Source organism: Gymnodraco acuticeps, unplaced genomic scaffold (assembly GCF_902827175.1).
Source record: "Gymnodraco acuticeps unplaced genomic scaffold, fGymAcu1.1, whole genome shotgun sequence".
Taxonomy (NCBI): Eukaryota; Metazoa; Chordata; class Actinopteri; order Perciformes; family Bathydraconidae; genus Gymnodraco; species Gymnodraco acuticeps.
This window is the reverse complement of record NW_022992275.1, coordinates 926682-951119: the sequence shown is the minus strand read 5'-3', so window position 1 is coordinate 951119 and position 24438 is coordinate 926682. Positions and strand designations below refer to the sequence as shown.

General features: G+C 38.8%; 1 protein-coding gene across 6 annotated transcripts in view; it reads left to right on the top strand.

Annotated features, from left to right (window-relative positions):
- The window catches only part of lingo2 (leucine rich repeat and Ig domain containing 2), a 240705-nt gene extending 216698 nt beyond the window's left edge, over positions 1-24007 (top strand). For 5 of the 6 annotated variants that reach the window (XM_034207319.1, XM_034207321.1, XM_034207318.1 and 2 more), the window contains one exon: positions 21080-24007. In XM_034207319.1, coding sequence (XP_034063210.1) covers positions 21092-22933 — 1842 coding nt within the window. In that variant the 5' untranslated portion in view covers positions 21080-21091 and the 3' untranslated portion in view covers positions 22934-24007. Of the gene's footprint in view, positions 1-7138; positions 7254-21079 lie in introns of those variants that run through there. The other variant, XM_034207317.1, reaches the window with a different exon arrangement.
- Positions 24008-24438: the final 431 nt, after the last annotated feature.

Below are 24438 nucleotides of genomic sequence, written 5' to 3'. Positions count from 1 at the left end.
CACTTTATGGACACAAACTGTCAATCTCAATCATTCCACTCAATAGGAACAGAGGATATGTTTTTGCTGACCCATTTAAAGGGATACTGGCCGTGTGTAGAACACAGACATACAGTAATTAATTGTCTGCAGTCCTACCTATTCAGACCATCTGGACTATAATTAGGCCACAGTAGGGCCCTCTAGCTTAGATTCATCACGTTTCCTTTTCCATCCCGCCAGAGTGTAAGCAGTAACCTTTCCCCCTGAACTTATTTACCATCATGACACCGTGTCCTTAGAAGCATCCCTGAGGGGCACCTTGAAACGAGTAGTACATTGTGATTCTGTTTTTGGCCGTAATTTTTGTGTCCACTCTTGTTTGTGTTCCACTGGAATCTTAATGAGAAGGGTTGAAAAGGGGTCAGTACTGAACAAAATGTAATTCAAGGCCAATTTGACATCCCTTTAAATGTGCTAGGAGAGTATACAGTGCAAGTGAAATGACAAAAACAGTCTGATATAGACATAGCTTCATTTCCCAGTATGATAAATAACAAATAACAACATTTACATTTTAAACCATTATGTTGGGTTTAAAGGGGGAGGATTTCTGAAAACCAGCTACTGCCTGATTATTACCACACTGGCCCAATTCTGGCTTTTAGTTAATATAATATTAATCACATGAATGGTGGCCACTGATGGATTAGCGACATATTAACTCCTCTATGTCCTCTTAGCTCTGCATATTTAGGTCATTTTAGCTCTTCTCCGTTCTAGATGAAAAACTAAAAGTGACCATTCTTTCGCTGTTCTCATTTCTCATAGGAAACAGGATTTTTTCTTCAGTATTATATCTGCGGGCATGGTCTTTTAAACATTACCCCAAAAGCCTTTTTTACTGGATTTTGGCTTATTTCTTGCATAATAGGATTCACCTTGTTAGTAAGCTGCTGCCTTAATATTAATATTTTATTACAGTATTACAATTGTACTGTCTCGTTCTATTTTTGATGTTGTTGTTGCTGCTCAAAGATCAGCGCCAAGCTTACTTTTGGTTCAGATTAATACAAGTAACACTTACCTTTTCTTTTTTTTAATAAATTGTTCTAAATGTTTTTGTATTTGATAAATATGAATCTCAGCGTTGGAAATATAACCTTGCACGCTGCTAAAGAACATCTTACTCATAATAGACTTGCAATTTTTTTGGAGTGATGAGGACATTTGCCCTTGCTGTTTGGCTCTTAACTTGCAGAGCCAAGATCCACCAAGTTCATCGAGAGATATATTCCTGAGATGTATGGACACTTTCTGAATTTGTTCAAAGGTCAATGACTGAAGTTGCCAGCGAGAGAAACTTTGAGTTTTAGAAGTAAACAGATTATCTTAAGTGTAAATCAGTCTGAGTGTCTCACACACTTCAGAATCTGTTTGCACCTTTTAATGTTGTGTGAATAAAAAGTTTAAATAAAGAAGTGTGAGTTTGGGGAGTGAGGAGAGCACTGATATTGTCAGCAGACTGTGGCAGATGGACTGTGAGATGGAGGGTTGGCCAGACAGAGGCTTTAAGGTGTGGCTGCCTTTTAAAACAGCTGCTTTGGCAGATAAGCGCAAAACTCAGGAACCATGTCCTCCCTCAGCAGCAGTTTACCTCAAATACTGCGTCCTTCACTTTTAATGCATCTAAGTATTTTATAAAAATGCTTTGAAAACACTTTTCAATAACGAGCATAGTCAATCGCAGCCAAACATAAATCACTGTAGAAATGTGGTATAAATAAAAATAAATGGCCGTGGTTTGAGGAATGTGTGGACAGCAGTTTTATGCACACTGCAGTTGTTAGAAAACTATAATAAGATTATCGCAAGGCAGTCCATAGAGAAACTGATTAATCCAAAGATTAATTTAATCTGTTTTCATAATAAAACATTATTAGCCGTTCCCGCCTCTAAGCGTTACCTTTCAGTCCTCTTAAAAGATTATACACTTCCCAATCACTTACCTGGAAGCAGTCAGAGAAGTCATTAAGTTAAGTAGACACTCTCAGTGAGCAGGAGGCTGAGATTCAGGAGAGAATGGTGAGGTGCCATGATAAATGGTATTGTTTATGTTGCTCCTGATGCCAATTCAAAAATATTCACTAGGCCCACCGCTTTACTTTGTTGACTACCACTGCATTTCATTGTGCAGCCTTGTGTGTCATAGTGACAATATATTATCCTATATTGAGTTTTTATAGTGCTTAACAGTTACATCCTAACTTGAAAAATATACATTTTTACTTGGCTGTCAAAAAACTCACTCACACACACGGTTTCAAATATCGCTGTATGTCTTTTTAATCTTCCAGTCCCAATCTGTTATCAAATAAATCCCAGAATTTCACATAATATACTGATTCTTAACTGTCCTTTATGCCAGGTCGGTGTGCATCTGATTTGAAAATACTAAAATGTCAACTCTTATCCCTGACACTGAATAAAACAGTGTTTACAGTGATGCTGACATTTGATGCCGTTTGAAATTGATTGAATGAACTCTTGTTAATACTTGGGCTTACCTCCTATCAGATTCTGCTGGATTTACAAACATTGTAGCTACACTGGGCCAGCTACCAAAGCGCTCTGCTCATAACATTTTTGAGAAACATAAAATAAAGCTGGCAGCACCACCTTCAAAGCTGCCCTCATGATATTTAACTTGGCAGGAATATGGAATTCAACTTGAATAGCCAATCAAATCAATTTCCAACTTTCTAATGCTGTTAATTACGCTTAGCCTTTAATTTATACACTTAATTTATCATCTACTAGCACAAAGAGCGCCGGTGCATAGTGAATTATTTTAGAAACCGTGAAACAAGTGAGCTTTGTTGTTTTTGATATATAGGTAAAATACAGAGTGCTCTCGCTGAGCCATGTAAACACAACCTGCTTCAAAAGAAATGTTGAAAAATGCAAACCCAAAAGCCCCCCTGCTGTTACCGTGGTAATGAGGCCGCACGGGGCCATCCCTGTTTCTAGGGCACAGTGGCAAAAGCAAATGAAAGACAACTGTAGTAAACACTTCATAGACTTTCCATCATTGACAAACAGAAATGTTGTCTGATACTGTTTTGTACTTTTTAAAACTTTGGTTTGCTTCTGAAACTGAGCACGGGTTCGGATGACGTTGCATATTTAACATTAACAGATGTTGTCTTGATTTTAACACATTAATCCTTTTTCTTTGATCAATGTTGAACAATTGAGTATGTTAGGGGGATTTGATCTAGTTGACAATATGAGATAGGAGTACACCTCCAGTCCACTGTAGCCACCCTGAACACACTGCATTGGTAGACCTTCTGTTAAAATACTAGCTTCCCACACCACTCCATTCCTTGTGCTTAAACTAATCACCAGGGGCTATCGTTAGATAAACTGCCGCTGTGAGCTACAGGCTCCCCGGGTGGATCCAAAGGATTCTCACTGCTCCTCCTTCACTCAGCAAGCAACTTCATGGAGAGAGAGAGAGAGAGAGAGAGAGAGAGGATTGGCTGTGTGAGTGTAGAGTGTATGAGTTAGAGAGAGAGAGAGAGGAGAGTGAGAGAGATAGAGGAGAGAGAGAAGAGATAGAGAGAGAGAAGAGAGAGAGAGAGAGAGGAGAGAGAGAGTTAGAGGTAAAGAGAGAGTTAGAGAAAGAGAGAGATAGCCAGATATAGATATTAGAGCAAGAGAGAGAGAAGAAGTTAGAGCAAGAGAGAGAGTTAGAGCACCCAAGAGGAAGCCATTTTGGACAGTTTATTTGCTATTTTAAATAATTGAAAAAGTGATACTATCTGTAAGCTTAAAACTACTTTTTCAATGCTCTAAAGGGAGTTTGAGTTAAAACATGAGAAATAAAAAAAATATTTAAAATGTGTTTTTATTGCAAATAAGTTCTGAGTATTGGTTTTTCTAAAAATATGAAAATAATTCATATTCCTACTGGGATTGTTACTTTTTATTATAATCACCTTCATCATAATACAGTCATTTTACCTGCATTAAGGTTTTGATGCACAAACAGACATTTGCCACAGATTTCAACTTTTTTTTCAGGATATTCTGCCATTTTTGCTGCTAAAATTACAAAAACACCGGGAGATCCCAGAGGGAGCGCAGTGTGGTTCAGTGATTAGTACTGAGGGTGTTGCACCCAAGGGAGCCAGCGGAGCAGAAAACGTGTTTCAGTTTCCCATAACGATGGCAGCCACCTGAGGAAGCCATTTGCATCACACTTGAGCTTTGATACTTTGTAACAAAAATCATTTAATACAACATTTGTTTTTTTTTCAGTATTGCACTTTTACAAACTTCTTCAATTTAAATATTTCCAAAATTGCTTGAACTGTGTCTGGTAATCTTATTCCAGTGTTTGTACTGGAGGCAATCTGTCACAGAGAAAGCAATTTAATTAAACTTGAACATGTTTATTTTGATTACATTCCAGCTACAATGTTTTGTACTGTTCTCACAAGTCAACATCGTTGAAGCAGTGACATTACCTGAGCACCCAGCGGCGATGTGGACACAATCCTGCTCACGCACATTCACTGAAGGCCGCCTGTGGCTATTGCCTTTGACAAGCAGCTCTGACAGATCAGTATTCAAATTCAAAGATCCATATTAGTTTTTCTTTTCATTTCATTTTACTCCCACCACTTGCCTTTTCCCCATGAACCCAAATGATAGTTGTGTGAAAGTTACTTGGAGACAGCCCAAGACATTCCTATTCAAAGTGTATAATATGAATGTATCACAGTAGGTTGTGATCATTCAACTTTAAATTGACAGATGAAGGGCAAGTTTTGCTTTTGTCTTGAATGGAATACTTAACACAAGAGTTGCGGTAAAAGAAAATCACCCATTACAGTACTATGAAGAGCATTCGAATCATACCTAAATGATGAGATATACATACTACGTTGTTTTTTTCCACTTTTTAAATGCAGCTTGTTCAGATACATTTACACGTGAATCCAGAGAAAATCAAAGCATGCATCTTTTGAAGAATGATATAGATTAACTTTACCAGATTGTTTAGGGGTCACATTCCCAATGTAAGGCCATTCCTTCCTCTCCTATACATATAACTTCCTTAATATTGAAAGAAAAACATTGAAACACAATTATGTTTTAGGGTCCCAATATATCATGATACTGGATATTTCTGTCTGATACTAATACCGATATTTCTGTGATATATTTAAAATAATCATTTAATGGCTCATAATCTTTTAAATGTATTTCATTTGTTGACATAAAACACAGGATTTTGATTGATTGATTTTAGTTAAAAAATAAAAGTGTCAATGCTTTTAGGTTCAGAAACGGTGCTGCTGTTTAAACTATCTATCATGCTCTAGTCACAATGTGAAATTGGAGTACACTAATCGCAAATCGTAAAAATTAGCCATATGTTCCACCATTTACAGCTCGGTCTCCTATTTAGGCTTCTTTATCGCTGCTCAGGAGGAAACAGGATTGTATGAGGGGGGTAAATATGCTGGCAAACAATTTCACGGTTATTCTAAACAAGATGTGAGCTTTAGAAAACATATCCCACAGAGTTTGAAATGAAAGTGACAGCATGAAGCACCATAAACGCAATATTGACTGCGGCATTCAACACAAGAATCAGCAGGACGGTCCATTTGGACGTTATCTTTTACCGCCTGCTGTATCTTTTATTTTATTTTTTACTGCTTGTCTATGACGGCTGCATCACATGACCTGATCAATATCCAATAAGGCTTTGTGATCCTTGCATGGACCATAATCCCATGGGAGAGACATATTGGATGGCTGATAACAGCCAGCTATAAAAACAGTCAAATCACCTGCTTTGATCTGTCCCATGAGAGTTCAATAACCACTGCATTGTGGTGCAAGCTGCAGCAATAACACTAACATTACCTACATAAACACTGAGGTACCTCGTCATAAACCTTACGTTTGCATTTTGCCTTTTGATTCACCTGAAGTCATCAGGAACAGGGAGGTCGAGTGGAATCAACTGTGTGACCATTATTTCCCCAGATTGTCAATTTCTGTAACAGCAGTAGTAGCTGAGCTTTCTACATATGCAAATAAACACTGGTAAACATCTGCATTGTTTTATACAGTCTACCATGTCTTACTGTTGTATATTGTGCAACGGATGTTTTTTAAATGTTGCAAATGACACCAAATTGGATAAACCCACAAAATACTTTATTTGTATTTGTAAACGAAAATATATGAATACCAAATTACACCATAGATTATTATTGCAATATATTCAATGATCCTACTATGTATATGGTGGTCAACTAAATCAAGATTTAAAATGACTTCAAAGTCAAATATATTGTATTTATACAGCCCATAAACATGTTTGCCTCAATGTGCTTAAACTCTGTAATCACGTTACAATGACAATAAATACAAAAAATAACAAAATAAAAAACCCTTTTCCAAATTGACACTACATCCATTGATGTTGTTTATACAGAGAAGACAGAAACATGTTGTCTAATATAATAATAAAACAACCTTCTGCAGAAGGATGCTAGTACATTGAATACAAACATATTTGAAGAAACTGTAGTGAAATCCATTTGATGGTTAAAGATTGACATTCATAGATTGAGAATACCAACACTGTATAATCCTTGTACCTTCTGCTGATGCCGTTTTTGTTTATTTGATTAAGGATATGAAGGGTGAATACACAATAGATTCTCTGAAGTCAGTCAATAAAGCTTTCTCCTGACTGTGTTTGAAATGCCAGTACGCAGTGAAACAACTTGCATCTTAAAAGCCACAATATTATTTTTTCTCTCACCAAACACTTCACATCAGAAGATGATTGAGACTAGAAGAGGGAGGAAGAAAAGCCGGCAGAAATCAAGAGCTAATATAAAAAGCAACGTAAGCCTGCGTTGTTTTTTACCGAGCTAGTTCAAGCTGCAGAATTGAAAGGAGTTTAATGGCATTGAGCTGTGGGGTCAAAGGCCAGATCTCCTGATTGGGCGAGGAGAGAGCAAACCAAAGAGGAGGGAGAGAGAGGAGAGGACAAAGAGGGCGACAGAGGAACAAGCACAACACTCACAGAAAATAAAAGCACAAGAGAATGTGATTTTAAAGAAGTTGTGAGTGCATTTGATTTGAGGGGAAGAGATGGAGAGATGTCTCGCAGATATGTGTACAAGACTTCCTGCCTGTATACTGAAACACTCCTGGGACGTCACGGAGATGCATGGGTATGTTGGAGCTGCATGTCGTCCTTTTAGCTAACGCCATGAATAATTTCTGTAACTCAAAAAGAATATGTTTAAAATTCTATCTGCATTTGTTTTCTGTTATTTTGGGCACAAAATACTTCTGACCTAATGGTCTCATGTGAGTGTGCTGGGGACAAAGTGTGCAGAATGATGCTTGATATACAAATCCAACAAAGATTGATACATTGGTTTAGCTTGTAAATGTTACAGTACTATGGTTTGAAGTGAATATGGAGTCATTTTGTATCTGTGTGATTATATGTTTGCAGTGCCTTGTTTGGAGACTGAAAAACATCCTGCAGCAGTACTTGTTCTAAGCTGATGCACCTTTGGCAATAGGAAGTATGATGCATTCATTATGCCGCAGTATTACTGTTACAGGCATTGTGCAGTCAGCAGTACTTCTAGTTCTTCCTATATTATGGCTGATTGTCGATATAGATGCTTTGTTTGTTTTTTCACCATGCAGTTTTTTGTCCAAGGCAGTATCTGCAAATGGTATATTTAGTTTACAAAGAAATGTTTAGAGTTGAATATAGGCCAGCATGAGGTGTGTGGGAGGGTGGAGAGGTAGAGGAGTTTGCCAACCACCTTTCACTGTCCCTGTGGTTGAGTCATTGCACCACTCAGACCTGATGTAGGCTGTCCAGACGAGGGGGAGAGGGGGGGTAGGGGACAAGAAGCGAATCCACGAGGGCTCTCCGGAGCCCACACAGTGTGTTAACGGCTGCTGCACATGCATTTTAATCAGTCCACACAGTTTATCTCACGAGGATTTTCGATTCAAAGGCAGAGAAAGAAGAAAATCACTCGAGGATCTGCTTAACCTTTTAAAAATGCTCTTTAGACAAGAAGCTGAGTGAAAGTACAGTCTAGGTCAGTGGAACTATAAGAGATCAGTGACAAAAACTCGAGGCCGTCTTGCTGGTTATGCAAGTGTCTGATGAAGTCATTAAAGGAAAGAGAAGATTAAGGAGAGGAGATGAAGAGCATCGTTCTTCAAATCCTGCCTGACTCTTCTTTAACTGTCACTGGCAGCAGTCTTCCAGGATGTTGAGAGTACTTTAACACCTGCAGTGCTCGAGTTCAAGTCTCTTTGTTGGCATGCGTGTACACACACTGCTCGATGTGCCCATGAGCAAAACACAGCATCCCTCGCAGCGTCAGGGGTGCTGTTGTGGGCTAATCTCTCTGTGGAGGCAGCAGGTGGAAAAAAGAAAATCCCTCCAGGCATCACTGACTTATCGCTGTTGCATTGCCTGAAATGTGAAATACAAAATGTCAAACCTGAATCATACGATGTGTTAGTCGTACACTGTAACATCATGTGTCTTAAAGTAGTTAACTTGGTGGTTTTATTATTCATAACTAATAATACTATACTTGCATCATCCATATAAATATCCGCATAATGCTCGTATGACGGGGATTTTAGCCTCATATGCAGTTATTGATTTGTGAGGATCGAGTAGCCTATTGAGCTTCATTTGATATTTAGTGTTTGTTGTAACAGAATATATGTTACATTGAAGCCTACATGTGTGGCATATATTATCAGTAAGTGGTGTTTGTTTGCAGATGGTGAGAGATCTGTTTTCATCATCTCAGTCCTGCATGTATACCATGATTAATGGGTGTGTGGATGCTGCTGCTTGTACTGAGGTGGAATATTAATATGTTCTGGGTATTTAGAAACAACAGAGATGTTTGTCAGCCTCATGTACATTTCTGATTATAGAGGTGGCTTTGTGACTTACAGGTGAATGTGTATGATTAACAATCTTAAATTAGAATAAAAGACATCATTATACTTCAGCAGCACAGCTGACGGTAGAACGTCTGTTCAATGCTGGATTGTTGAGACCTATACTGATAGCAGTAGCGATTGTTAGTGAACGATCTAACAGTTGATATTCATTTCCTCACAATAAAGGATATGATAGAGTAATCATTTTAAGAACTATCATCTAAAATTGTTTTTTTAAATCACGTAATACAACATAATATTTGAGTAAAATAAAAACACCACGGGCTGTTATGGCTCGGCTAGCTATCAGCTAACAGCGTGTGTTTTTTGTATGATGGGCAGTGTTAGCTTGTTGCTAAAGATCATTGTATTGGTGTATAGTAAAGAGTTCAAGATGAGTCATAACCAATTCAATTCAATTCAATTCAATTCAAAACCTTTATTTATACAGATAAAACCCATTGAGATCATAGACCTCTTTTACAATGGTGACCTACTTCAATTAGTTCCAAACATTAATACAAACATGACAGAAAACAAAGGACATTATATGATACTACAGTTTGTATACTAGTAGCATTTACAGACACCAATATTTTCTGATTGTATAGCGTCTATCCTAGCTTTAAAAACATGAAATGAATGAATGAATGAATGAAATTCAAATGTGTTTGTGTGTTTCCTCTGGTTTTTTAAATGTAAGTGTTTTTTATAAGAAAAAAACGTATTGGGCTTGTGGTTAAAATAAGGTCACAGGATAATGGACCAAAGACTTCATAGAGATGTCTCTTTACTGCTTATTGGCCATGACATGCAGTATATCACCATGGTATGATATCTGCAGCCTGGCTGATTAATGAGTCATGTTAGATGTGTCTCCGGTATACATCTTTAACAAATCAGATACCTAATCATTTCAGACAGCTTTGAAAACATAAACAAAATGTGAAACAGCAGATCATATAATGTCTTTACAGATGAGTTGCTGACAGTCTCTCTTTTCACATCTTTTACAAAAACGCATTTAAAATATGTCCTCTTCGCCATTTGTAGACTCTTTGCCCTCGTTAATGTGAGATGAAGTGTCCGGCCTGAATGTCATAGTGAAGGAACAAAGGCTTCCCACTGGAGAGCCGTCTAGCATGCTTAACTGCTATTAAGCACATCACATCTCCTCAATATCAATATAAAGGTGCATTAATGTTCATAGAGTATGAGTCTAATGGGAGCGGATAGTGGGTGTCATTTTAACTTAGACAAATACACTACAGTAAAACTCAACACATTGCTCTCTAATGAACTGACAAATAGGTGGGTTTATTTTCTTTTCAGTTTGTAAATGTAATGAAATGAACACTCTGTTCCCCAGACTTTAAAAACAGTGTCACTGTTGTATTTTTATCCTCATATATTTAATCAACATGTTTTGTTACATTTTTCCAGTAGCTCTTTATTGTCTCCAAATGCAGGTGTTCTAATAGCTATAACACATAGGATTAACTCTCTTCTCCGAGAGGCTTTTCTCGTGGGATGAATCGAGATCCGACTGTTTGATGCGGCCGTTTCCGACTCGTTTCCTAAACCGAGGAGTTATCAGTCGCGGAAAAGAGCAACTGACTCAATCTAGCAAGTTTATCTCTAATTAACACGGATTAATTGAGCTTTGACTTCGCTCTGCAAGCCATGCAGAAGGGCAATTTGTGCACAGAAGCCTATTATTGCCCCGAGGCTGTTGATCCTCACTGTTATGGGCTTTAGGTCCCAAACCCCCCATATCATGTAACTATGATCATGTTGCTCTTGCAGCTCGCGTGTTAATGAATTAAACACACTGAATCCAATTTATGCAAACGGCTGTGAAAACTCAACAATTACAAACAAGATTTTGAAATGCCATCTGTGTGGATAAAGAGATACCAAGGGTTTGGCTGTTATGTTTAATATGGTATCATTAGGAGTGCTGCTGTCTCCTCCTTTGAATTATTTGTGTTTGGAAACTGGGTTGTGTAATCGTATCCGGGTCACAACCTGAGGAGGCATTATGTTGGAAACAAGTCAGATTGACAGTGGTTTATTAAAAAAGTACAGTATCATTTTGCATTTTGGCAAGCACACCTTAAAGCCTCGCTGCCCTTTACAAAGGTCCTTCAATAATAGATAAGGCGAAGAACACTGCCGTCTCTTCCCTCTCATTATGATCCCATTTGATTACTTCCCCATGCTCTTTTGAGAAGGTGGGTTAATTGCACACTCTGACTGTGAACTAACCTGCAAGTTAATAACATATTTCCTTCAGGGTAGCATCATTATAAGATATAAGCCTCATTAAAATAGAATGATGATTTAATAACTTTCCCCTACAGTGACCCGTATGAGGATGTACTGTTATTTTGTAGTTATCTAGGAAATTAAGACATCAAACACTACTTTTGCATGTCGCGTTAACTATCTCTGTGGCGGAAAAAATAATTGCCCAGAAGGATAACTATACTGTATAGTGATGACACTTACCATGCATAGGCTGAGCATTATGTTAAAGTGATAACGTTTTATATGAAATAACAGGATTACTGTCCATACTGTCGGGTTTTTTTCCTTCCGTTTTGGCACTTTCTTTTCTAAGAGTGTCCTCTCTTATTCATTCCTCATTACAGGCAATTACATTACGATGAGTTGGGCTCAATGATGGGGGGGGGGCAGCCATGTCAGATGCTAATGTACAAGAGAGCTGCTGTATAACTGCTGCACCCAGTATGTAGCACATTCTCTCCCTGCATGATGATGACACATAATGCTGTTTCATTATTGCTTTCTTCCTCACACAGCCGCCATTCCTCTGTGGCTTTGCTCAAGTTTTTGAGGGTTCATTTATCCTCCTTTTCTGTCTATAAGTGCCTCTTCCTCCAGAGCCGTCTTCCAAGTCAAAATATCAAAGTTGGACGCTTTGATTATGCTTTTTAAGGGGTGTTGATAATTGCCGGGTAAAGAAAGCAACTGTCTGCCACCATCCGCCATAAACACGGGGAGGCTTTTCTGTGTGAAGAGGAATCACATTATGTGCAATGATCAGTGCCTGGGGGCCACATCAAACACAGTCTGAAAACCTTTCCCGAGGAAATAGAGGAAGGCCAATTTCACAAGTGGCTTTTTATTGGTTGATTGCACAGGGGCCAAGTTGTTATCTAAATCCTCAAACTACTTGGGCAAAATAAGAAGTGCCTTGTGAGCATTCAGGGGTGTGCAAACTTAACCCTCAGATGAAAGCCAAAGCAAAATGTTTACAACCAATAGTTTGCCAGGATTACGGCTTAAAGAGAGTAAGCGTGAACAGAATGCAGTGGTTGAAAAGTCGGCCAGTGACGAATGGTGTCATTGCGAGTGCGTAAAATCTGTATTATGATTTTGATTTCCATGTTTTTACTTCAATGTATAGCCTATATAATCCTTTGAGGCATGAAAAGGTTTCATGCTTCTACAGCTCGAATTCAAAGAATTTAAAAGCATATGATTTCTTTTTAAATACTTGAATAATGGCAAAGTTATAATGTGGTTTGACTCGATATGTTTGCATCAGGTCATACCGAGTCAGACTTTAAACTCTCCGTTGTCAGGATCATGTTGCGGTCTAACAAGCTGACCTCCTGTACAGTCGGATCAATCATTGAGTGATTTCATTTATCATTTTGTGTAATTATATTCTTATTGGAGCTGTTGGGGTAATTAGTAAGTAAATAATTTGAAATCAAACATAGATAGTGGGTGTCCACTATGCCCGGCAGGGGAAGAGTCACTGATGAGCAAACTGACCCATGATTGCTTGATTTAATTTGCTCCAATTAAAATGTCCATGTTTCTGTGGAGATTCTGGCTAATGTAACTCAGAGCAGCTTACAGGGAAGAGTACGCTGAGGACCACGGCTGAATTATTGTATTATTATTGCTGTTATTCTTTAATGATAAATGCATGTATTCTGGAATTGTTTTGCCAAGCCAAGAATACAGCATTATATGAATTTAAAACTTAAATGTTTCCATAAAAGACAATTGATTAATACACTAAAGAATCAAGGTTAGGTTTAGGATCATAAGATTATTAAATTGTATGTCGACTGCATTGTCACGACATTGGAGTGTTTTCAAAAAACACTTTTGATTTGAAATACTCATTACTCTTGTTTCTGTCATTAATGAAACATGTAGTTAAGAAATCATTGTTGTTGTAGGTATTGTTTTTTTATCTGCATTATTGCACACTATACGGGTATTGTTTTGCTTTAACTTATCGTTATGCTGTCAACGTTGCACGCATTTAATAGCTAAAGCATGATGACATAATCAACGTTTGATTGGTTCTTGATAAGCCTCACTTTCACTTTGCATTTCCGTCTGCTGCCAGGTAAATGAGATTTGATTTGATTGCACAAACAAATGTGTTAACTATAGTGCAATCAAAACAGGAAGAGCATAACTTATGTGTTTTAAAATGTATTTGCAGATCCGATCCCCGGTAGTAGATGGCTGAATAATCAAAGTAACTGTGAAAAACAAAAAGCAGTGTTTTCTCTGTAATTAGTGGTTTTATGGGCTTTGACAGAAAAGGAAAGCATTACAGCTGTCTTTGTACCAAAAATATAAGGAAGCCAATCTTATCTAATCATGATGCATGTGCAGATAATACGAAGGTAAATAATTACACAAATATATCAAAGTGTAGTTAAAGAATCGACTAGTTACACTTTGATATATTTGTGTAATTATTTACCTTCGTATTATCTGCACATGCATGATTAGATAAGATTGGTTTGGATTAGATGAGATTGGATTAGATGTACATTATTGATCCCTTATTGGGACATTGTTCTGTATTAAGTGAGCAAAAAGAGTTACTGTATAGCAACAAAGTACAAAATAAAAATACCCTGATATAAATTCAATTATGACCCCGGGGGAGATGTAGGTCTCCTGCCGGGGAGCGATTGTAATCTCCTGTGAACAGAAGCTCCTCTCACCTCTCGATTTCTCTCTGATAAACCCCCTTGAAGCATTCACTCACCTGGACACCAAGTCAAGAGCAGCGAGGTCAAAACTAGATTAGCCTGATAAAATATAGAGAAATAATCCTGCAATTACTGTAGTATAAAATTAAGATTCAAGATGAGGTAATATAATCTTCTCTTTTTTTTTGTAAGAGGGATCATGAATAACCGCACAATCTGGCAAAGACAGACGTCACCCCGACTCATCCTCTTACTAGTTAGCCCCGGGCTGTGCTTGAAAGTAAAGTGCGGCATCATGGGATGGAGCATGTTTTTAGCATTTCAGATGGAAATGACTTAGGGAATAGAGAATTGCATGGGTATTAAAAATTAGCTAAGACAAATATGTTCTCATACATTCTCCATAGCGGAGGAGCAAATGGGTGTTTAATAGTTATGTAAGTGTGAGGCTCATATTAGGCCACTTGTGTACATATGCTCGGCATGATGGCGTTGCGCAGGCGACCTCAGCACCCCTGTTCACTGAGTTATGCTGAGTCAGACACCATTAGCTGTTATCCTCCTCCTCTCAGGATCCAACCCTGCAATAATGTGGGTCAGGGGCCACATTCTGGAAACACCTTCACTGCTCAGTCGTATCTCACTGTGCATTGGAATAGTTCTGCCATTACAGGAATGTTACTGAATGTCACCAGAAGTTTCCAGAATAAGGAGAAAAAAGTGAAATGTTGGGGAATGCTGAAAAATGTACCTGAAGGTCAATATTTTGGTATTCACTGTATTCCAGGAGCTGACAGAAGCTTGTGTTTGACTGTAAAGTTATACTTTTTTGAGAGATATATCCATTTTAATATGTGGCAGTAAATGATGGTCTCCTTTTGTAGATAATCTGGTTACCTTTTCTTCTTCTATCTGATTGTTGAACACGAAAGTACAGAATGTTGTTTTAGGCAGCAGAATATATTCATTCTGCTGCAACTTTCTTTCCTTGAGGTCACATTGTCTAAATTATGCCAATCATCCATATTAATCAGAGATGTTTACAGAAATGCTACACTGCTAAAAGCATGTTCTCCTTCAAGGCCAAAAGCCATGTTAACATCCCAAGTGGTTCTGCAATAGAAAATGAATAAAGCAGCACACTGTGAACCAGCAAAATAACATGAAATACATTCATTACATGTTGTTAACAGTCAAATCATAAAGGACATTATAAGAAAATTGAATGCACACACACTCAGAGACATCCACTGCACATGAGCAGATTGTTGGGATTTTATTTGCAGAAGTTTCCCCTGGGGCAGCTGCCTAATTCTGTGCAGCATTTGTTCCTGAAGCTGCTGCCCAGGTGAGGGCGGTCACAGCACAGGCTCACTCTCCCTCTGATTACACACTGTTACAAATACTCCCAATCATTACACTGATTAGACACCCACTTAGTTGTGTGTGGTGTGTGTGTGTGTGTGTGTGTGTGTGTGTGTGTGTGTGTGTGTGTGTGGGTGTGTGTGTGTGTGTGTGTGTGTGTGTGTGTGTGTGTGTGTGTGTGTGTGTGTGTGTGTGTGTGTGTGTGTGTGTGTGTGTGGTGTGTGTGTGTGTGTGTGTGTGTGTGTGGTGTGTGTGTGTGTGTGTGTGTGTGTGTGTGTGTGTGTGTGTGTGTGTGTGTTAGTCATGTATTTGATTGAACTAGTGTGTAAAACAAGGTGATTTGTTGACTCCTGCACCGAATACCATTGTGAATTGTTTTCATTTTCAATGCGTATACACTTCGTAAGCAGTTGTATACAGGAACTATACTACAAAAATAGGATACAGAATTATTAATAAAAGTGTGTGTTATGTTATCCTACTAAGAATCTATTGAGATTTTTTGTATACACAATATGGTTAGACGCTAAATGACAAGCATAAAGGCTGTACAAAATGAGAAAATTACCATCTAGACCAGGGGTGTCCAAACTACGGCCCGGGGGCCAAATGCGGCCTGTTCTTTAAAGTATAATGGTATATGGCCCCCTCCTGAAACTCGTGCTTGTCTTATGTACTTCTTAAATATATATGTGAGCCTATATTACACAGTAGTTGTCATGTGTTAATAAGCCCACTATTCAAAGACATTCAATCAATTAGAGCTGAGAACATGTTCTAACAAATCTTTTTTTTTATTTCCATAACAAGCTTTAAATAGGCCCTTCATATTTCCCCTTATTATAAGCAATCTGGGGCTTCTGTTTTAAGGGATGAGCTGCAACAGGATAACTGAAACCCATTGGAGACTTGTGATGTTTCTTAAATCATATTCAAGTAGAAAGCATAATTGATCTACATTTGATTGATTTTGCTGAATTAGAATTTAACCTATGAGGCAATAACCTCACCTCTAGTGAGGGGCCCACCCCTTTGTATGTTTTTTTGTATGTGGCCCTCAGTGAAAAAAGTTTAGACACCCATGATCTACCAGGGGTTGGCAACAGGCGGACCGCGGTCCGGACCCAGACGCCGACCTATACGGACCCGGAGCTATAATCAATACATTAATAGGGGATTTTGCGGCGCCTCCCGCTTTTTTAACGCTGATTTGGGTGACTTGTGTAATTCGTGGAGAACCGAAGAGTTTTCGTTTTGGGGGTGGGGGGTGGGGAGTCCGTCCGTCAGTCCGAGTGACGGACAACTTCTCACTTCAAAAAAGAAGAAGAAATCTAGACCGACAGAGTACAGCTACTTGCAATGGGCCTGGTCTACAAGATCCACTACACCTCTATGGTACCCATGTACATGTCAAAATTCTTCCCAAAGGTCAAGGAATACCATGATCATAACACCAGAGGGAGCTCCACAAATCATGTGAAACCCAGATTTGGCACAAAAAAGGGGGAATACACGTTTCGCAATTATGCCACATCAAGGTGGAACGCTCTTCCCACAACTGTAAAGGAAAGTAAAACTATACTTACCTTCAAACCCTCTCTTAAAGAGCACCTTCGGGGGAGAGCATTGCAAAACTGGCCCCGGTAATGGTACAAATCTCAACCTGTCGTTCAATGGACAGCTTCCCCCCCCCCCCCCCCATCTATGTATATACTCGCATTTTAGACTCTGTTACTAACTGTATATCTGTAGACTTGGTATGTCTTAAATGTCCGGTTAGGATGTATTAGAACAACATCTAAAATGAAAATTGTAAATAAGCAATCTGTATGTAAAAAACCACCTGTATGTAAATTGTAAATAAGCCATCTGTATGTAAAATATGTCTTATATGTCTTAAATGATATGATGAATTGGAAATGGGGGACCCTGATGTAAACAAGACGAAAGTCTTTCTCTGGTCTGCATCCCCTTAACAATTGTATGTTTTGAGCTGTACTGTACTGTACCCAATATACAAGCTGTTAATAAACTTTTCAATCAATTAATCAAAACCGCAAAAATAATTAAACAAGTGAGTACCTGTTTTTCCTGGCCAAGGACAGGTTCCCTGAACACAACACGAGCGTAACGTGTCTTCACGTGGTATGTCTCGTCTGAAAGGAGTGCTGACAGAGAGCACCGGAACGCCGCTCCAGCCCTTCAAATATTGCAGTGCCCATAAGGAGCCGTATATGCCACAGTGTTTACGTGGCTGTGTATTTAGTTGTAAGCACAGTGGCGATCTGTTGTTATTAGCATCTGGTTAGCTAGCTATGCTAACGAATTTAAAGAGCTTTTCTACAACCAGGTGGAAGAGAGCTCTCTCCTGAGAGGCTCAAATAACCTCAGCTCAGTGAGGTTAAGGCACACCTTGATATGATCATTATATAGTTATTAATGAGACTAAATTAAAAACAGGTATAAAATACTATATGACAGTAACAAAAAAGTTGTTAGAAATAACAAGAATAGAGTTTAAAAGGGGAGTGATTTGTAAAATATCCAAAAAGAAAAATTTGCTTACAGTTCTGTTTCATATGGGTGTTGAAAGATGTATCCATAGATCTCTTCATGTTGCTCTCAAAATGCACCAGATTGATGCTTTTAACTTCAATATGTAATATTCCCGGGGGAGCATGACCCCGGACCCCCATAGAGGAGGTTAGGTCCCCCCCCCCCCCCACTTAAATCATGTTCACATGGATAGGAAACTAAATACATTTGCACACATCTTGTGTCCATATCTTTCTGTTTGGGTGGTCATGCCACAACCGTGCATGCATGCGCGAGTCATGGTGATATCTGGATTAAGAGGTTGCTTTTTCTTTGCACAGCATGAAAGAAAGGCAAAATGAATGGGCTGTGATTTTAGTTTTTTTAAGCAGAGGTTGAGTTCAATCATTTGTACGACCCTCGGAGGATGTTGTAAAAATTGAAAGGAAAAAAGGTTCACCACCCCTGCTGTAAATAATAATAAAAACCCTTGATTTATATTTTAACATCTCTGTCTCCTATTGATCAGAGTATATTATAAAGAATAGCCAGTTAATTGAAGCATTATAGCACAGGTCTTTGTCAGATGGTATATTACGCTGTTTTTTTTCTGCTTCGAATAGTTCTCTCTTTTTTCACCATACCTGTGTTTGCATCACTGTAACCAATGAGCACCTGCATTTGTGTATGAGAATGGCCCTGACACCATTTCAGCCCAGATTTACAAACTCCTGGCAGGACAAGCTCAATTCTCACACTGAATTTAAACAAAGTGAGTGAGGGACTGCAATATAAGAGGGAAAGAAAGAGAAACTTTAAAACTGTTAAATTGTTATGATGTAAAGACTGATATTGTTCCATAATCGTCTGAAACTGTCAAGTCATGATCTGAAACGGTTAACAAAGAAAAAGGGAAACTCAAGCTGCTGCTACACTTTATTTTATTTATCTAAAATTAAGCACTTTTAAGATGCACATATTTTCAAAAACTATTTTATTTATTTTCTCTATTTTATTATTAAATGCAGCCCGAGAGGAACATTACACATATCCACAGTATTTACTGTATATCTGTAGAGTTCAATGTTAATTGACAATAAATATTGTTGTTTTTGAATTGTACTTTCTTTATTTGATTGGCAGTTGATTACATGCAGACGTTGATAAAGCTACAGGTCACTTCAATATATATCACACTAATTCATAAAGCAACTTAGACATTTTGATGTTCCGGACCTTTGCACGGGGAGATTTTCTCTAACTGGACCTCGTTGAATTTTAGTTGAATACGTCTGATCTAGACCTTGATAACATAGCATTTATGCTTTGACTCCATTTTGAAAGAAAACCACATTTCATTTATTCAATTGTTAATAAATGAAAACAGTCTATTTTTATTGTGCACATAGTTGCATTGTATCTTCTGAAACACAAGCCGTTCCTCTTTGACACTTATAGTTTCATATGTTCCTCAGTTTGACCATTTAAAGTGATTTCTTAGGTACATATATGTTTTTTCTTTAGATGGGTATGCCATCATATTATCTTTGTCGCATAATCTGTTCGCATGGAAAAAGCCTGAGGAGAAATTCAGATTATTCCTCTCATGGTTTAAATTTAGCACAGCCCATGACACACCAAATGAGGCAGGGATGCTTTGCAATGTTTCCAACCCCTCACGCAGTCTGTTTGTGGCAAACAGTGCATTATGTTCTTACATGTTCTTATCGTCATGTTCTTATGTGAAATATATGAGCAGGTGCTTATGTGATATGTATATGAGTAAGCTTATGGATGAAAAGACAGCATATAAAGTACATAGAATAAGAACCTGGTTGTGTTTTAACCCTCTAAAGCCTGACACGTTAGATATTGGTATTTTAAAATGAAGGTGTAATTGAACCATTTGCCCGAATGGCAGAAAAACTAAATGTATTTATTTAATTGCATGTAAAAAACATGTTAATCATAGGTTATATGAAAGCATATATCCATTTGAGCTATGTACAAAAGAGCCCGATATTACTCATCTTATTCAAACACATGCACATATAACAAGATGAAGTTGAATACAAATTCCCTTAGTTTTCATTTTTGCTATTAAATGGTGTTTTCTTTAGCAAGCTGAACCCTTGCCACCCTGACCAAAAAGAGATATGGTTTTACTACAGTGAGTGGATGTAAAACAAAACATCATAATGAAGCAAAATTATAGACTTGTATCTAATTTAAATTACTTGACATGGGTGACATACCTGTTGTTATAGTGACTATTTTATAATACATATATTTGAATAGATAAGGTTCAATTACCAGAATAATCAATTTTGTTAGTCAATTATTTGTTTGTAATTGTTTGAATCCGTTTGAGACCATTGTTTATATGCTTTTGCTTAAAATATTCCGCCCACGTTGAATAAAAAAATGTTTTCTAGGTTACTGAGTTTGTTCATACCTGTCCATGAACCGAACAACTGTTAAAACATTTTTTCCATGATTGATTTTTTTTCTTGGACACTTCGGCATGTTCGGATTTGTTTTCTTTTGGTGCGAAAGGGTGTGATACAAGTTTTAATATTATCAGAGACAGAAAATATTGTGTGAAAAAAAACATGTCTAGAAGAGATGCAACATGTTGGCTCTGAGTCACCCTGATATGTTTCCTGGCTTGGATTTTCTCTCCAAATATTATCTAAAGTGATACCATTTGCTACAAAGGCTGCACTTTTTGTTCCTTTAACAGTTCATCTGATTTTGGTGAAAATCAAAATAAGAACTAACGCTCACCAGGGAAGCATTTCAACAAGCCCTGTTGTTGTGCTTTAATTAATATCCCGAGGGTGAAAGAAAAAACTGATAGAAACCTGACAATTACAACTGATGGTAAAAAGCAAAAGAGAAAGAAGCACTTCATTTGTTTGAAGAAAGATACCAAGCAAACATTTGGAGCACAGCAGTTGCATAGACAAAATGGAGGAGAATAGCACGAATGTGACATGGACACTCCAATCTGTTGTTTTACTAATCCATACATAAAAGCACCTTTGATATGTTTTCCCTATATCCGTCCTGCCTTGTTACATCAACTCATTCACAGCCAACACAAAGTCAATGAGTGACTAACCCTCCTTTCTCTCTTTGTCTCTCTGTTTTTCTGGCAGAACCGTGACAGAATGGTCGACGGTATGAGCAGAGTCATGCTGCACACGGTCGTCTCATGCTGGCAGCCCTTCCTGGGACTGGCCCTCGTGGCTGTCTTCGCGGGTGCCACTCTGGGATGTCCCTCCCGCTGCGAGTGTTCGGCGCAGACCAAGGCAGTCGTCTGCCACCGCAAGCGCATGCCTATCATCCCAGACGGCATCCCCACGGAAACCAGGATCCTAGACCTGAGTAAGAACAAGATGACAATGATCAACCCTGATGACTTTTTTGCCTTTCCTGGGCTTGAGGAACTTGACCTCAGTGGAAATATTATCAGTTATGTTGAGCCTGGGGCTTTTAACGCTCTGTTTACCATGCACTCTCTCAGTCTCAAGAGCAATCGAATCAAGCTCATTCCTCTGGGCGTCTTCACAGGCTTGACAAATCTTACCCGACTGGATATAAGTGACAACAAAATCGTCATCCTTCTGGATTACATGTTTCAGGACTTGCACAATCTGAGGTTTTTGGAAGTGGGTGACAACGATCTGGTTTACATTTCTCACCGTGCATTCAGTGGACTTTTAGGCCTGGAGATGCTAACCTTAGAGAGGTGCAACCTTACTGTTGTACCCACTGAGGCCCTTTCCCACCTGCACAACCTGGTCAGTCTCCATCTACGATACCTCAGCATCAGCACTTTGCATCCCTACTCGTTCAAAAAGCTGTTCCGGCTGCGGCATTTAGAGATTGATAATTGGCCATCCCTAGACCATGTGCCAGCCAATACCTTGCATGGCCTCAACCTGACCACTCTGTCCATGACCAACACCAACATGTCCTCTTTCCCTTACCAGGCCCTGAAGCATCTGCCCTACCTGACCCACCTCAACCTGTCCTTCAACCGCATTAGGCACATTGAAGGTGCTATGCTGATGGAGCTGGTTCGGCTTAAAGAGCTCCATCTGGTTGGAGCTCAGCTAACCACCATTGAACCGTATGCCTTTCAGGGCCTGCGGGGGCTCCAAGTCCTCAATGTCTCTCACAACCGACTGGATACACTGGAGAAAGGTGTTTTTCAGTCTCCTGAGGCCCTGGAGGCTCTTTTGATTGACAACAACCCCTTGGTGTGTGACTGTCGTCTCATGTGGCTCCTACAGAAAAGGCCCTCCATCTTCTATGGGGAACTGCAGCCGGAGTGCAGCACGCCTGAAGGTAATCGTGGCAGACCTTTCCAGGAGTTTAAGGACACGCTCCTGTCTTATTACGTGACATGTACCAAGCCAAAAATCCGTGAGAATAAAACACAAACCATCACAGTGGATGAGGGCCAGCAGGCCATGTTGCGTTGCAGTGCTGAAGGGAAACCCAGGCCCGTTGTGTCCTGGATGTCCCCACGGCGACGAGTCCTGACAAGCAGGAGCCATGGAAGAGTCACCGTCCACAACAATGGTACTCTGGAGATCAAGTCAGCGGAGGTGCAAGATGGCGGAGTGTATCTTTGCCTCGCCTCCAATAGTGCTGGGAATGACACCCTGATGACATCCTTGGCGGTGAAAAGCCTGGGATCGCTGTACGCTAACAGGACCCAGCACTACACAGATCCCAGCAACAGCACTGCCAACGGGACGGCTGGTGTGACCCTCGGTTTGGACCTAAAGACTATTTTAGTGTCCACTGCAATGGGTTGTTTCACATTCCTGGGAGTGGTCTTGTTTTGTTTCCTGCTCCTTTTCGTTTGGAGCAGAGGGAAAGGAAAACATAAAAACAACATAGATGTTGAATATGTGCCTCGATCAAAGTCTAATGGCACTAACGTTGACTCGGCAGAGGGACAAGCTGGTGGTCGTCGTTTTAACATGAAAATGATGTGACTTTTATAAATTCAAGATTCTGGATTGTGGAAATGCCCAAAGTGCAATGTATTTTTTTGAAAATAAGACTACTGAACTTCCATTCTTGCGGGAAGAGTGGTAGTGAAAATATTTGGGGCATCTTATCAAGATGAGCAGTACCTTAAATCACTGGATATTGACCTTGTGCTTGGAAACTGTGTTTCAAAATCCTAAAGTCGTAGTAGGACATTCCGATACAAAATTGCCAGCGGGCAACTTCTTCAACGTGGATAAGGAGTGAAAACTGTTGTCGCTATGGGGACCTAAAGGGAACAGGTGTCATTTATCAGCTTTTTGAAATTTATATGCCCAAAAAAAAAGAACGTTTCAGTTTTGGGTTGGATCTACAGACTTGGCTGAACCATGTACAGTACAAATTTGTATTTAAGATATTAACCTACTTTGTTTAGTCTTGCGCCATGCTTATTCACTGAACAAATCAATGAAACAGTCCATCATTTCCTATGTTCAATACTTTGCATATGTGTAGCTAATGCTTCATTGTGTACATGTATGTACATATTCATTCAAAAGAACTATTCATAGCAATATTCATGGGATGCATTAGAACATTCTTCAGACTTTTGAAGTTTCCATGGATTCAGGAAGGGCTTCTATGGGTCATTATCCGTCCCTGCTCCCCCAATTGACTCCTATATTAATAAATATACATTATTTATCAATGGAAAATAAAGAAAAAGATTTTATTTATGAAAAATGTTGAGGATTTACAAAAATCAGTCCTCAAACACTGTTTAGAATCTAACATACCACTTGGATCCTCATGACTTGATTGGTCAAAGTACGTACATGAACCACCTTTTTGTCCTATTTTTGTCTTTTTTTATTACTTTAAGTGTACCTTCGCTGGTTAGCAAAATACATGTCAATTTTACTACAGTGACATTTGCATAATTTTTCCCAGTAGGAAATTTGGACTTTGTTGTGGTAGATCCTCATTTTGTTGTTGAATCATTTAGATTGTGAAAACTTCAACGTAAAAGTAAAAAAAAAATGTACGTGAAATAAAAGAAGATGTATTTGTATAAATGACTCTGACTAAATGGCTAATACTTAATGAAGTGTTCTTCTTTTCAGCCTCACTCATAGACATCAGTCTTCTTTGTAGTATTGATTAAAGCCTGCGTCACACTGTCCAGAAATTGTTTATATTAATTAAATAATTTAACCGTTAGAACTTTATACAGGGCTGTGGTCACTTTTAAACCAGTTTGGAAAATGACCAAATATAGGTGATAAAAAATAATCACTGTAGGTTTAGTGAACATTCTTCCTCTTTGTAATGATCAGCTTTGATTCCTTATCTAATTTTCAGTGTCTACTAACCAGAAAACATTCACATACCTCACGCACACGCAGGTCAACCAGCTCCAATCTCCTGGCTGTTCCGTGGACAAAACTGGTCACCATGGGAGACCGTGCTTTCTCCACCCTGGGTCCACGTCTGTGGAATCAGCTTCCAG